This window comes from Copadichromis virginalis, linkage group LG15 (genome assembly GCF_057382275.1).
Source record: "Copadichromis virginalis isolate Kocher_CV1m ecotype Utaka linkage group LG15, C_Virginalis_male_GT1.1, whole genome shotgun sequence".
Taxonomy (NCBI): domain Eukaryota; kingdom Metazoa; phylum Chordata; class Actinopteri; order Cichliformes; family Cichlidae; genus Copadichromis; species Copadichromis virginalis.
Window position 1 is genome coordinate 7181468 of NC_140632.1, and position 15776 is coordinate 7197243.

Genomic DNA, 15776 nt, shown 5'->3' on the forward strand with positions numbered 1-15776 from the left:
CGGGAATCCTTGCAACAAAAGAAAAAAGAAAAAGAAAAGAAAAAAGGAGTCTCTGAGGAAGAGATGCAGTTAGTTTTGGAGATCTTTTTTTCTCTCACATCATCTCACTAAGTGGATTGTTTCATATTAGAAGTCAGGAAAATCAAATGTAAGTAAAGAAGAAGGATTTTTTTTCCTATGGAGATGCTGATGGATGTTTTCAATTATAAAGTGTTTTAAAAACCTGAACATTACAGCTAACAGGTGGATTTTCTTTCTTTCTATTTTTTTTTTTTTTTACATAAAACTATTCACCAAACTATTGGTTCTGTCACTAGTTAGATAACATAAATTAATGTAAGTCTATTAGCTGCAACCAACCAACCAACCTAGATGATGTCACATTTTTTACTGGCACAAGATGGCGATAAAGATGTTCAACAACTTGATAAACAACTTTAAAGACTTAAAAATGCATAGACTCTAATATTTAGTCCCCTTTACACTCCAATTGTTTGAATACCTTTTTAACTATTGTGAATCATTTGATTAGTGATGGTGGTAAGCTATTGTATCTCTGTAGGGTCTTCTTAGTGGATTTCAGGTTGTTTTCAAGGACATTATTCCATGAGTTTGAGACTGGAAAGAGAGAGTTTGAGGAAACACAAGGCGGTGTGACTGAATTCCAGTTATCCTGTGACTCAACTGATGCAGATAAAGTAGGGTTTTCAACTCTGTTGGATGACAGCTCATCCTCACTGCCTTTGTGATCCATGGAATAATTCCTAATATTGCAACGGAACGCTTTCTCTGTGTTTGCTTCCTTCTTACACAAAATTATGTAGCACTTTGTGAAAAATTGACAAAACAAGATGCCGTAGCATGAGATGAGGATAACGATCATCTCCACTGCTGGAAGATATTTGCCTGTGACATTGACATAGACTGGGCCAAACATGATCCAGGAGATGAAGTAAATGAGCATTGCAAAAGTGATGAACTTTGCATCATTGTAACTGTCAGGCAACTTTCGTCCCTTAAAAGCAACACCAAAGCAGATGAGAGCCAACAGGCCAATATAGACTAGCATGGCTCCAAATGCAGTAATTAGTTTCTCATTACAAAACATCAGTTTCATGTTGTCCTGTGTGATCTCTGAGTCAATGTATGGAGGACCGTGTACAAGCCACATGGTGACAATAACCACTTGACCTGCCATGCAGACTGCAATAATGAGGTAAGGCTTGTAGAGCTTCTTCAGCACACTTTGAATGACCGGGTCAAACTCAAAGGCTAAGACGATCTTAAAGGACTTGACCATGATGCAGGAGACACACAAGGTAAAACTCAAGCCAAACACCACCTGCCGTGCTTGACACTGATAGCTATTGGGTGGACCACCAAATAATATAACACTAGTAAATGTGATCATAAGGGAGAGGAGGAGAATGATGCTGATTGGGCCAACAGATGAGCGCACAACAGGGGTATTCCAGTGTGCAAGGAAGATGATCCCAACAACAATGGTAAGCACTGCTCCTAAAGAAGTAAAAGACAGCAGCACAATAAGATATACATCACCCCATTTCAGAAAATCAGTTTTTCTGGGTAAACACACTGAACTGGTGTTTTTGGAGTAATAGTTTTCTTTGCAAGGATGGCATGTCTCCGAATCTGGAAACAGAGGACAAAAGGTCATGAGAATATTTAACTTGGATTCAAATTCCTTGAGCTGTCAATGCAACAGACTGTGTAATATAAGCATTTCAAAACACTTGTTTTCATAATATTTTGCAGTTTGCAACACAAATGGAGTTAGGAGTTGTTTTTGTAATACACACCATTGGAGTTGGAATATTGGTTCTCAGCACAGGGTTCACACTGATAGCAGCAACCAGGCTGGCCTGTAACTGAAGTCTTCCTGTAGCCAGGCCTACAGCTGTCTGTGCACCTGGAAGTCACATTTCCCTTAGAGAGGAAAGAATCACCATCATGGCCGTCAATTTTATTTACTGACCATATGAAATCATACCCCACCCCACCCCCACCCTTTTATTTTTAAATCAGTGTGGCATATACCATCTGTTCTTAGACACAAGGGTTTGCACGTTTTTACACACTAACATATACATTATCAACAGAAAAAGAGACTAAAGTCTCAATGATGGCAGTTTTTGCCATGTGCAAACTCTTAAGTTAGCATGTTAGCATATCAATATTTGCTATTATAATGGAACCCAGTACCAATGATAAAAGAATAGTGTAATAAAAGAGTTAAAGAGTAAAATAACTTGCCTGTGAAAGGTAAACACTTACTATGTGTCTCTGAAGAGCCTGTTGTGTTTCCTGTGAGGTGAAAGTCAGATTCTGGTGTTCTATACTGTAATAGGCTAAAATGTTGTTCACATCTAGAGAATCTTGAGTCTGCTTCCACAGGATGATATCATATCCAGAGTTGAGGTCACCATGGTGATCAAATGAATAACTTTTTTCCTCCATGTAGAACGTTGCCTTCCGTAAAGCTCTTCGTAGCTGAAGTTTTGAAAACACAAATTAAAAATAATTTACCTGTAGCGGTTAGAAAAATTAACATTTATCGAGGATTGTGTTTCTGGCCACTTGTTCAATATCTAGTACAATACATATACACAAAAATATACAGTGGGTAAAATAAGTATTGAACATGCAACTAGTTTACAAATTAAATATATTTCTAAAGGTGCTATTTACATGGAATTCTCACCAGATGTAACAACTCATCCAATCAACACGTGCAAAGAAATGAAATCTAGTGCTCTAATCGGGGGCTACAGTACTATAAAGTCATTATGAGAAGATGCGACCTGATTATTCAAGAATGTGAATTCAGTTCTGGATTTAACATATATATAGAAAGACAGAAATATGGTCTCTCTTTCTGTTCCTGTTAGTACTCTTGCTTTGGCATTTTGGATCAACTAAAGACTTTTCAGGTAGTTTGTTTGGAAATCCTGCCTAGAAGCAATAAATGCATAAACTAGTTTTTCAGCTTCAGTCTGAAACAGGATATTTCTAATTTTAGCGATATTGTACAAATGGAAGAAAGCAGTCCTACATATTTGTTTAATATTCACATTGAAGGTAATATCATGGTCAAAAATGACTCAAAGAATCCTCACAGTGTTGCTGGTGGCCAAGGTAATGCCATCCAGAGTAAGCATCTGGTTAGGTACAATATTTCAATGCCATTTCTTTTTTTATGGCTGAGTACAATAACCTAAGTTTTATCTGAATTTAGAAGCAGAAAATGAGAGCTCATTTAGGTCCTCATGTCTTTCCTGGCATTCCTGCAGTTTAACTAATAGGTGTGTGTTATCTGGCTTCATGGATAGATAAAGTTGGGTGTCATCTGCATAGCATTGAAAATGTATGCTATGCCTTCTAATGATACTGTCTAAGAGAAGCATGTATAATGTAAACAAAATTGGTCTTAGCATGGAGCCCTGTGGAACTCCATAATTAAGCTTAGTGTGTGAAGAGGACTTTCCATTTAGATGAACATAATGGACTCTATTAGATTAGAAAGATATGATTCAAACCACTGCAGCACAGCATCTTCAATATCTACAGCACGCTTCAATTGCTGCAATAAAATATTATGGACAGCAGTGTGAGATGCTGCACTGAGGTGTAGCAAAACAATCACAGAAATGGCTCCACTGTCAGAGGCCATAAGAAGATCATTTGTAACCTTCACTAAAGCTGTTTCTGTACTATGATGAGCTCTGAAACCTGTCTGAAACTCTTCAAACAAACCAATTCTCTGCAGAAGATCTTTCGGCTGTTTTACAAATACTCTTTATAGAAATAAAAGGAAGGCTGGAGATTGACCTATAATTAGCTAAGACAGCTGGGTCACATGATGACTTTTTAAGTAACAATTTGAAGGCCTGTGGTACATAGCCGATTAATAATTGATCATGTTTAAGAATAAACATTAACAGTAGTACTTCTTTGGGCACTCTTGAAATGGGGACAAGTTGATGGCTTGGAGAAAATAATTACAGAGGTTTCAGAAAAAAAAGGTGCTAAAATGACCTGACCTGAATCCAGTTGAAAATCAATGGAAAGAACTAAAGCTCAGAGTTCACTGAACCTCCAGGATTTAACTGGTGTGGAAGAATGGGCCAAAATCTCACCTGAGCAATGCATGCGACTAGACTCCATACAAACTGTCATCACCGATGAAGGCTTTTGTACGAAGTATTAAAGAAATCTCAGTAAGCGTGTTCAATATTTTATTCCTGTGTCATTTCTCATTATTACACATAAGTTAATTCATGGAATTGGATTATGAATTATGGAAAGAATTTCATGTCTATAGCACCTATAGAATTATATATTTAGAATATAGTTAGAAGATTGGTGATGTTTCAATACTAATGGGTAAGTCAGGTCCTCTGTGAGACCTGACACGCCTCTGTGGATCATTTATGTGCTTCAGTATTAATAGAAAATAATGAATATAGTTTCTTAGTATTGAAAGATTTTCTAATATGCTGTGCTGTATGTGTTTATGTGTTTCTGTGCTTTTACCTCCAATGGCTGTAAGGGCTGTCTTTTACAGTTCCGGTTAGTACAGAGGTCTTTAACAGCTTGAGCTATTGCTTTAACTGCCAGCTCAATACTGAACACAGCATATGGATATATCAACTTCTTTAACTCTTCTGATGAATTCGTCCCATGCTCATTTAAAAAATTAGACAAAAATGTGTTGTTCTCGTGGTGGTTGGGATTTTCATCAAGGTCATCGAGATATCGCTCAAACTTGGTTGTGTTTCCAGATTTAAGAGTGATCCCAAAGATTGTTCCTATGTCACTCAATTTGTAGTTCTGAGAACTCAGTACTTCAGGTGACTGTGACCAAATATCACTGGCCAACCAAACTTTCCCTCTGGCTTGAGGATATTTGAGAAGTTTCCCAAAAATATCTATCATACAGTAAGCTTTGACAAAGGAAATAATAACACTAACATTTCTATTATCTATGATGCTTTTGATTGTAGAGTTAATTTTCTCTTCAAGCAATTCATCATTTAAAGCATCTGGAAGAACAGAGACAAAGGCGAAGCAGATGCCTTTTTTGGTTGCATGATGCCAGAGGCGTTCAGTTATATAGCGACCGTATTCACTATCAGTTGCTACCACACCGACCCAAGTCCAACCGTAATGATCAAGAATCTGGGCAATGGCACAAGCTTGGTGATCATCTTGTGGTACGGTCCTCATAAAGCTTGGAAAACGGGTTTTATCACTCAGGAAACCAGAAGTTGCACCGTAACTTATCTGTGGAAAATATCACAAAACATTATGAAGTGAAACAAACATTTCATATTCTGTTTGTACACATATATCATTCATTTTTAGACTAAGTGTGTCTGTTTCACCTATTTTCAATTCTTGTTGCTAAGCTATACTATTTGCGTTTTTGTTGTCTTTTTTTGCTGTTCATCATATCCATGAATGCAAAATGTATCATCCAAATATTAGCTGCTAATGTTTGTACAATTGATTTTACATTTAGGGTTAGGTAACATAACCTCAGAAGTCGGTCATACCTCAGGGATGTACTCCAGATGGAGCTGACCTGTAACGCTTATGGATATCTCTGAGTAGTAATCACCAATGACAACTAGGACAGGTGGAGAGGATTGCTGTGCACAAGCTTGGCGATTATTACCTACAAATGAATTAACTGATACTATTACCTTCATTTAAACTGATACACACACAGTGTTGAGGACTAACGGAATACATGTACTGGTGTTACATATTTAAAATACAAAATATGAGTAACTGTATTCAGTTACAGTTACTGCTCAAATAAGTCATAATTAAAATACAGCTACTTTGTTGAAATACATGATTGCACGGCGGTCTTTTCTGTTTCATATGTTAGGCTATCCCTTCTCTAATTTTGGTAATTCCACATATTGCCGGAAATCCAAACAAAACACGCAACAAGAGGCTCTAATGTAAGCGCCTTGTTAATTTTGGTGGCGTCAGTTACACAATGAACCCAGAGCCAACACAACAGAGCCAGCAGTGCACAGGCAGGGATGGATTTCTTACTTGGAAATTCCAACACCACTTCACAAAGAAAGGAATGGATGTAATCTGAGAGTGCAATGCAAACTCTGTCTGCCAGCAACCAAGCTGCTCTCAGCATGAAAATACTCCAACCTAAAGAAACACCTGGAAGTAAGTTCTTTTTTAAAAACTAACATTACCCTACTGCAACTACCTTGTCATAGTTGTGGTAGCTACCTGGGTTATGTGCCACTTCAGTATCTTCGATGTACTATTGCTGTGTGATTTATTACTATTACTGAAGGCTGGATTACAGGCTGCATGACAACCTGCAGAAAGAAAACATTTTACTGATACAGACATTGTTTTCTATATCAGATCACTGCAAGAAGTGCTGTCTTACCTAATGTCCACCCTACTGTTACTAATTTTATATTAAGATTTCAAAATCTAGTTGGTATTCCTTTCAGAACTGCACATGATTATTTGCAGCTAGCAGGTTGTTAATACTATCCATCAAGTCTAATAGTCTGCGGTCTCTGAACTAACCTCAGCTAACGCCAGCTAACAAGCTAAAAAGCATGACAATATATCAAGTAATCCAAAGTATTCCAAATACATTATTCACATTGAGTAACTTAAGAGAATACACAGACAAAGAATGTATAAATCTTTACTTTTGTTAAAAGTAATTTAGAACAACACTTAATTACAAGCCAGAGAAAGTAATTTGCTACACTATTCGTTACACTACTACATTACTTCCTGCTGATTCTGTAAAATTACCTGAAATGCACGGTCCCATAATTACCAGTTACCAATATAAATATAAATATACAACTTTTAAGAAAATGTTCACAAATGCCTAATTTAGTATCCATTATCTCTCTTAGTTGATGTGCTATGTTCCCATGATGATCTCCAAAGAAAATTCAATTAGTAAGAACTATTGCGTGTCAAAAATGATTCTCAAATAACAAGGCAGATTTCTATCCCCGAGAGAACTCACTGTTTCTCATCATGAAGGCCTGGGTTTGTATCAGGGCAGTAGTAACGTCCCCACAGGAGTCAAGTATGAGGTATCCCAAGGTGAGGTTTCCCAACTCTCGCTCCTGATTTATCTCCTCCAGTGCGTGCACCATTATCAGAGAGTGGACCAGACGAGCTGTGCTAAATCTGTACAACACAATCAGATATATTATATATAAATATACCCTAATAAAATGTGTACAATGATCAGTTGTGTATGTGTATTACCTGTCACATGTCCGGTTTTCACGGCCATCATCATTCACAGTAATAGTAACGCTTTCATGAATCGGGAACAATCCTCCGATAATGATGTCACCGTCTGCTGTGGCTTCATTGGAGCATTTTGTACCAGAAAAGTGATGTGATAAAACTGCAAGAAAGATGCTGAAAGAATTTTTCATCTTCCCCGTGTGCTTCTTATGAGTGTAAATGAGTGAATCTTCAAAAACTTGCTCTGAAAAATAATTTGTGTGTATCTCTTCAGCATTCCTGCAAAAGACAGAGGTGTGGTTAAAGTTCTTGAACTTGAAATACTATCAGTTCTTTCATTTTTTTTCTTTTCTTTTCTTTTTTTGGTCACATGGGGTTCGATGTCACTGAGAAATGGGATGTCCTTTTACTTTCCATTTACTTTACTTACTTTTCCTGGTAATTATTTTTGACAGGTTTCACAGTTGTGAGCTATAAAAAACAAGTGATTTATGAATTATTCGGACTATAGCAGCTGTAGTTTTGTTACACAACATATATCCACTTTGACAACTCTGGTTACAATTGAGTCGAAGTATTATCAGTGGTTGTACTGTTATGTAATACTGACATATTATGCATCTGATACTTAGCAAGACAATACCAGGTATTTTCCCAGGAGGATTAAAAATAATTCTATAGCAGTCAAAGGAAGCAAAAAGGCTCTGATATATTAGCCGCCATGTATGTCTGCAAATCAAAAGTTTTCTTACTTGTTTACATGCCCTGCCTGGTGTCTGTTGGCTGCTTTTCTGACTTTGTTGTCCCCACAAAACATTTGAGATTTTTATTATATTATTACAAGTAAAACTTTGTTATATAAAGTAGTGTCAAATTCATATAGGTTTTTATATTTCTGTACTTAACTACATTGATTTGACAGCTGTTGTTGGTTTGAATTAGAGAATGTATAATTTTGTGCTTACACATCAATTGCCTTCCACTTTTCTTCAGGGACACCTGAGCGAGAGCCCATCCCAGCTGACATGGAGCAAGAGGCAGGGTAGAACCTGTACAGGTCACCAGGCTGTTGTAGTTCTAACCCAGAAAGGTGGACAGCTGTTCATGCTCACAATTACACCTTTGCCCAATTCAGAATCACCAATTAATCTTCCCCCATACATACCACTGGATTGAAGCCATGCAAACACATGGATGACATGCAAATTTTACACAGAAAGGCCCCAGCCTGGATTCAAACCCTGGACTTTCTTGATGTTAGACAGCAATGCCAACCACTGTTCCACCACGCCACCCCATTAAAAAGTTTCACACAATAATTCCTCAGCATTATTATGTCATATTTGTACACATATATGTACAAATATATCTTAACACTCCTAAATGGCAAAAAGGTGTCACCCACTTGCATTTACGATTAGTCACTGTAGCCTCAGTTTACTGCTCTTTGTTGACTTCTACTTCTGTCTTCAACTGTAGTTCTGAGGTACTTGTGCTACATTTGAAATTTTTATTACTTCACAATGCTACTGCGCTATTGTATATTTTAGAGGGCAATGCTTTTTTTAAAAATGCTAAATTTCTTAGAAACACAGAACTACTTCATTAAATACAACAAAAATACATCTGTAGTAAAAAAAAAAAAAAAAGAGGAAGAATTTGGGCAATATCACGAAGTCATTGAATGCACATGTTTGATACTGTATAGGAAATAAAGATTCTGATGGTAGAACTTATACTACATAATCCAAGACTTTTTTCTTTATTAAGTAGCCTATACACAATCTCACCATACATAAAACTGAACGCATTTAAGTAAAGGTTCACATTGTATAAGACGTTCAGTGGGAAAGACTTGGAGTGGAATTGTACAACAGCGAGAATAACTTTGGTTTAAAGAAAAAAAACTGAGGCAAGGTGGCCACAGGGAATTATGGAAACTCATAATATTGTTTGAAATGATAAAAGTCATAATTTGCTTTTCAGAATTGTGAAATCAAAGTAATTTTTTTAATGAGACAAGAAACCACATTACGCAACCGACACACAGTAAAGTGGAAGTTAAACAGAAGCATGACGCTATCAGTCACATTCATAGATCTATTCAGTGGACTGAACACTAGTTTCACTACACATTTCTTAGAAAGCCTGGATAATTATGACAATATCATGACTCTAGAACAAAATCACAATTATTTTCATATAACCAAATATCTCGGTGCCAATTACACAAGTAAAGAAGGAAATTGAGGAAACTTGGAAAAAAAATAATGCAACCAGATGCAAAGTCTTTATGGGTTTCTTTCAACTAAGAGATGATGCACTGTACTATGCAGAGACCAGATTCAGGAGTAGATAATTCTTAAGTAAAGCTCAGTTTTAGATTAATATTCAGATCTATCAATGTGTTTATTCTAATAAACCATATGTTATTAATTTATTTTACTAACGTGGGCAGCCTTGGTCTTCATAAACTGACAATCTGTTGTTGATCTGGTAATTACATTACCTCTGCACCATTTAACCATAACATATACTCAGATTTATTATATGTATTTCAACATGACATCATCTCTAAAAGGGATTGCTGTACTTATTTGCAAATTGATTTACTTTCCCATTAGGTATTTCGTCTCACCACATCAAAATGAAAACAGTGCAACACATGTTTGCACAACGCTGACAATCAAAGCACTTGATGTACACCCAGCTGATACCCCTGTATTAAAAATAAAACAGAATTATAACAGACTGTCAATTTAAATCTGTTTGCTTGTCGTAATGTTGGAGTTGTGCTACGTCTTACACAAACAAAATGTTAGCATGCTAAAAGGTAGCCAACAAGTAGCCCTGAATATAGCGTGCAACAATGGCTACGTTCACACCGCAGGTTTTAATGCTCAATTCCGAATTTTTGATCAAATCTGATTTTTTTGTGCGCTTGTTCACACTACAAATAAAATGTGACAGCAAACGTGCTCTAGTGTGAATGCTCAAAGCGGCCCCCAAAAGAAGAAGACGCAAAAGGAGACGTCACACACAACGCGCTCTGTTTAGACCCAGACCAAACAGTATTGTTTGACTGATTGACATTAATATAAAGACTTGTTTCGGACTTTACGTTTCCCAATTTTGCTCTAAGTTACTTTGTCATTTAGATATGGCCTAATAATTATCTTTATTGCTGTTTTAGAGAGGAGCGGTGCTTCAAAGGATAGTCGCAGATTTCTGTCAGAATCTGCAGATTATACAGTACAAATGAAATGTTCACGTTTCTCCAACGTTGTCTTCCAAACAGTTTCACTGGATGGCCAGCAAGCGTTCGCAATGTCTTCTCCAGTGCTGATAATTGGCGTCTGTCTTGTGTCAGTGACGTAGAAGACGGATTTAATGCGACATGACCATTCAAACAGCAGCCGCTTTCTAAAACATCAGATATGTATCGGATTCAGTACCACGTACGAAAGTGACCCAGATCGGATTTGTGCTTTTCACACTGTCAAACCATGATCGGATATGGGTCGCATAGGGTCAAAAAAGTCGGATTTGATGCACTTTCGCCTGCAGTGTGAACGTAGCCTAAGTCTAATGGTACTACCTTTAATTTTAAGTGGGATGGACCATTCACAAAATGGCGATGATCAGAGCAGCTGTCAAGAGATTTAACTAAGGATGGCATATTACAGTCTCAGCAAAACAATAGAGTAGCATGCAGCAAATCACCAGAGTTGGTGAAATTCAGCCCCCTTTTTTTTCCAAGTCAGTCCAATATTGATGACAAATCCTGCTAACATGGACTATAGATAACCTGAAAATAATAACCATGAATGAATATTGGAAAAATCAAATAACTTGCCAGTGGAGGGAAATACTTACTATCTGACTGCTGAGAGCATGTCTTGTTTCCTGTGAGGTAAAAGACAGGCTCTCTTGCTCTATACTGTAATGAGCTACGATGTCGCGCACATCCAAAAAATCTTGTATCTGCCTCCATAGGATGATATCATATCCAGAGTTGAGGTCGCCATGCTGATCAAATGAATAGTCTTTTCCATTCATATGGAATGTTGCCTTCCATAAGGCTTGTCATAGCTGAAATTGCACAATGTGGAAAAAAATATATTAAAATAATATACATAAAGCAGGCATGAGAAGCGTTTTAGCAAATAAGATTTTGAATATAGGATGTGTTTCTGGCCATTTGATGAATAGAAGAACAACATCTACTCTACTTTTAGCTCTTTTCTGGGTTTCTGCCAAGTCTTAGCATTTATATGCTTCATTATTAATAGGAAACATAATTAGATAGTGTTAAAGGATTTTCTGTCAAGCTATTTTGTGTATTTATGTTTGCTTTTGTGTGCTTTTACCTCCAACAGTTCCGGTTAGTACAGAGGACTTTAACAGCTTGATCTATTACTTAAACTGCCAGCTCAATACTGAACATTGCATATGGGAATATCATAATTTTTTTTCAGGAATTCCTCAGTCAGAACATGGTATATTATGTTAAGGTGGAAATTAGCAAGGTAACTCCCTGCTAACTTCTAACTCTGTTTAACTTGATAAATTCTATTTTCATGGATGCCTGGATGCTAAACTTAATTGTTACACCTGGTAGAACCTCCACACTGATAATTCTATTAAAGATAAAAGAATTTAGACAGTTTTTAACTCTCAATAATGTTGTAGTGTTTGTTTGACTTTGGAGCCAGTGATGTCAGACCTAAAGATTGGATAGTATGAGGAGCTTAGATATCTGAAAGGCACTATCAATTCTCAAGGATTTTAAAGAAATATACTGTATGCCTCTATCCAATGTCATGATCCTGGACTCTTTCATTTTGTTGACATTTGAAATTCTTCTTTATTATTTAATATTCCCTTTGGTTCTTAGTAGAGATGGACCAATCTGATATTACGTATCGGTATCGGTCCGATACTGACCTAAATTACTGGATCGGATATCGGAGAGAAATAAAAAAATGTAATCCGATCCATTAAATATCAAAAAAGCACCTCACAAAACTTGCCACATGGCATAACTCGGTTCATAACCGTAGGCGGCTGTGGCGTGTGAGACCTGTCAGCGGTCTGGTTGTGTATTTGTAGCCTCGCTACCAAACTGGCATTTCATCTCCGAGAAGGTTATCCCAGAGAGAAGTAAAGCAAGTGTGTAAGTTCATCTCTGAATGTTTGTAAAGCATTCCAGCGTTAAGCTTAACAACCGATATATGGAGCGACTGCCTCTCTCTCTCTCCCTCTCCTGCTGCTACTTCAATCATGAAACTGATCAATGACCAGCTGATCGGCTTTTCTGTCACGAGTCCGTCTCTGTTGTTTGTTTATCGCCCACTTCGCGCCAGAAAAAGGAAACCAGCGGCTGAACAACAGCAGCATCATGCGGTGGGGGGTGGTTCCCTATTTTTTTTGCTGGGAGTTTCCAACCCTATTAGTTAGGTTGCTTACTCTTTAAAATACCAGAATAGGGAAGATGGAGTAGGTTTAAGTTTATTAGATTGATCAGTATTGCTGAACTATGAAATATTTTGGGTGCAGTGTATTTTTTGCATACAGGTATAACAGAATAGCTTTAGTGTTTGTTTGTTTTTTAAATTTGAGTATGAACTTATACAAAATGCAGCAAGATATTAAAAAAACAGTTTTATTGATTAAAAAACACACTATATCGGCTTCATATCAGTATCAGCCGATATCCAAATTTATGATATCGGTATCGTATCGGACATAAAAAAGTGGTATCGTGCCATTTCTAGTTCTTAGTTTGATTGTTCATGGTTATTTAATCGAGACTTTACTAAGAAACTTTTTTAAAGAAACTGTTTCAGTTCATGCTGATTTCAGTTAGCATTCTGCTTTAGGTTATCTGGTTTAGTATCTTATTCTTGTTAGCCTTTCCCATCTGTGTCAAGTTCATTGTGTTAATTTACTCCCTGTTTTGCCTTGATAGTCTTTTTCACTGAAGCTTTAGTTCTGTTTCCATTGTCATGTCCTCTGTGATTAGTTTTTAGATTACCTGTGTTCTGCACCAGTTTCCACTTACCTCATTACTTTTTAAATTTATTGTCTCTGGTTTATGTGGTTCTCTTTGAGTTCAGTTTCTGCCTTCTAGGAATGAGATAACATTCCTCTTCCAACATTCCAGGTCTCTGTCTGGTAAAATGTCTGGTCTCTATAACTCCCAGACATTTACAGGATGTTGTTTCATAGAATAGTGCTACACAGGGGCAAACATGGCTTTGTCCTATCTTTTCTGAGTCATGTTGATGTCATTAAATTCTAAATGGCACAATTTTCTGGGTATAAATGTACTCAGTTCTATTCCTACTGGCCTTAAAGACTGGGCAAATGCATAACTCGTCATTGCTTCTGCAAGTGACAGACAATGGTGCCTGTAATCAGAGCTGCACACCTGTGGTGAGTGAAGTTATAATTACTCTATAATTACTGTTTGTGTCTTTGTTTTTCAACATGCCAAAAGATGTAAGCCGATACGCCTTGGTGTGTTTGTAATGTCTTTAGCCTTTCATTACTTTTTCAAATGTACTTTGAGTTTCATTTTCTTTCCTGCTGAAGCTTTGTTCTGAACCATTTACCCAAGCATGGATAATGTGCATTAATATCTTGCAAAACCAGATGAAGCATTTCTTTCAGGCCACCAGCTCACGGGTCATGACTCAGACATGTAACATGTTTTTTTTGTTCTTCTAGATTATGGTAAATGGCCTGTACTTGTATAGCGCTTTACTAGTCCCTAAGGACCCCAACGCGCCTTACACATCCAGTCATCCACCCATTCACACACACATTCACACACTGGTGATGGCAAGCTACATTGTAGCCACAGCTGCCCTGGGGCGCACTGACAGAGACTTATATTATTTGGATTATACTAAATAATATAAGTTCCTATTCAGTGTGTCAGTGTAAAGACATATTTCCAGTTGCCTTTTGAATACCCAATAGTACTATTATATGTCACAGTTCTTAAGCAGAGCCACAGCAGCTTGTTTCATAATGATTTTTCCCTTTATTTTATATTTTATATAATTTGTTAAAATGTGAATTGTGTTTAAGCTAGCTAACTACCCAAAGTAAATGTGTTTTATTTTCACACTTTTGCACAAGTGCCCATTTTTGTATCCATTACATATCTTACAATTAATATGCTATGTTCCCGAGTGATCCCAAAAATGTAATTAATAAGGTCTACTGTATATAACAAGAGACATTTCTCATCTTGAGTACTCACAGTAATTCCTTGTGAAGGCCTTGGTTTGTATCAGGGCAGTAGTAACTTCACCACAGGAGTCAGGTATGAGGTAGGTAAGCCTAAGAGGCTTTTGACTAAAATGTTTTAAGAGCTGTTTTATCTGCAATGTCTCTCCGAGGCTATATTTAACCAGGTAAAACCAGATTTGTTGCATGGGTTTCTCCTTTAGATATTCCTTTGATCCCCATTGTCTAATTTCCTAGCTGTCTGCTCAAAAAAAAAAAAAAAAAACCCCAACAGTGCTGTATTACAAAATAGCAGTTGTAGAAACTGATCATCCCCAAGAACTCCTGCACCGTTTTCACCGACATGGGACACGAAACCACACTTTCAGCGGAAATGTGCCACCCCAGGAAATCCAGAACGGGCAACCTGAACTGGCACTTGGAAGGTTTACAATCAGGCCGTGTGCCGCCAAGCACTGAAAATCCTGACGCAGATGGGACGTGTGCTGACTCTCAGAACAGCTGGCCACCAATATTTCGTTAAGGTACATGAAGTCGAAAGGCAGGCCGCACAACACAGAGTCCATCAACTGCTGAAAAGTCTAGGCAGCGCCTTTCGGGCCGAACGCCATGCGCTAAAACTCAAACAGGTCGAAAGGGGTAATTACAGCAGTTTTGGGAACGTCTTCGGCACAGGAACCTGGTGATACCCCTGCACCAAGTCAATTTTAGAAAAAAATCGAGGTGCTGGCAAGGTGTGTGGAAAATTCTTGGATATGGGGAATGGGGTAACGGTCGTTCTCCGTGACATTATTCAAATGGCAAAAATCCCCGCACAACCACCACCAACCATCTGATTTGGGCACCATGTGTAGCGGAGAGGCCCAGGCACTATTCGAGGACTGTACAATGCTGAGGCGCTCCATGGCCGCAAACTCCTCCCGAGCGACGGACAGTTTCGCAGGGTCGAGGCAGTGTGCATGCGCAAACACCATTGCCATGTTCGAGAAATTCGGAACAGTCAGTGAAGGAAACTCAAAAAACAAACGCTGAAAAACATTCCCCAAAGTCACTAAATTAGCCTGATTCAGGGGCTCAATGGCCCAAGTGAAACAGGGTATTGAAGAGAAGCACAGGGCATCGATTAAGCATCTGTTAGAGACATCGACCAGCAGTCCATGGGCACAAAGACAATCGTCGCCCAAAATAGGCACAGAGCTAGCGGCAACAACAAAGCTTCACTGGAA

At 37.8% G+C, this 15776-nt stretch overlaps 1 protein-coding gene across 1 annotated transcript; it reads right to left on the bottom strand.

Moving 5' to 3' along the window:
- Positions 1 to 431: 431 nt before the first annotated feature.
- LOC146691685 (G protein-coupled receptor family C group 6 member A-like) lies at positions 432 to 15530 on the bottom strand. Its single transcript, XM_085433146.1, has 8 exons — positions 15380 to 15530; positions 8256 to 8367; positions 7058 to 7224; positions 5577 to 5698; positions 4555 to 5304; positions 2296 to 2511; positions 1821 to 1947; positions 432 to 1653 (listed from the first exon to the last, which is right to left on the bottom strand). The coding sequence occupies exons 1-8, from the start codon at positions 15528 to 15530 to the stop codon at positions 521 to 523; spliced, it is 2778 nt and encodes a 925-aa protein (XP_085289272.1). The 3' UTR covers positions 432 to 520.
- Positions 15531 to 15776: the final 246 nt, after the last annotated feature.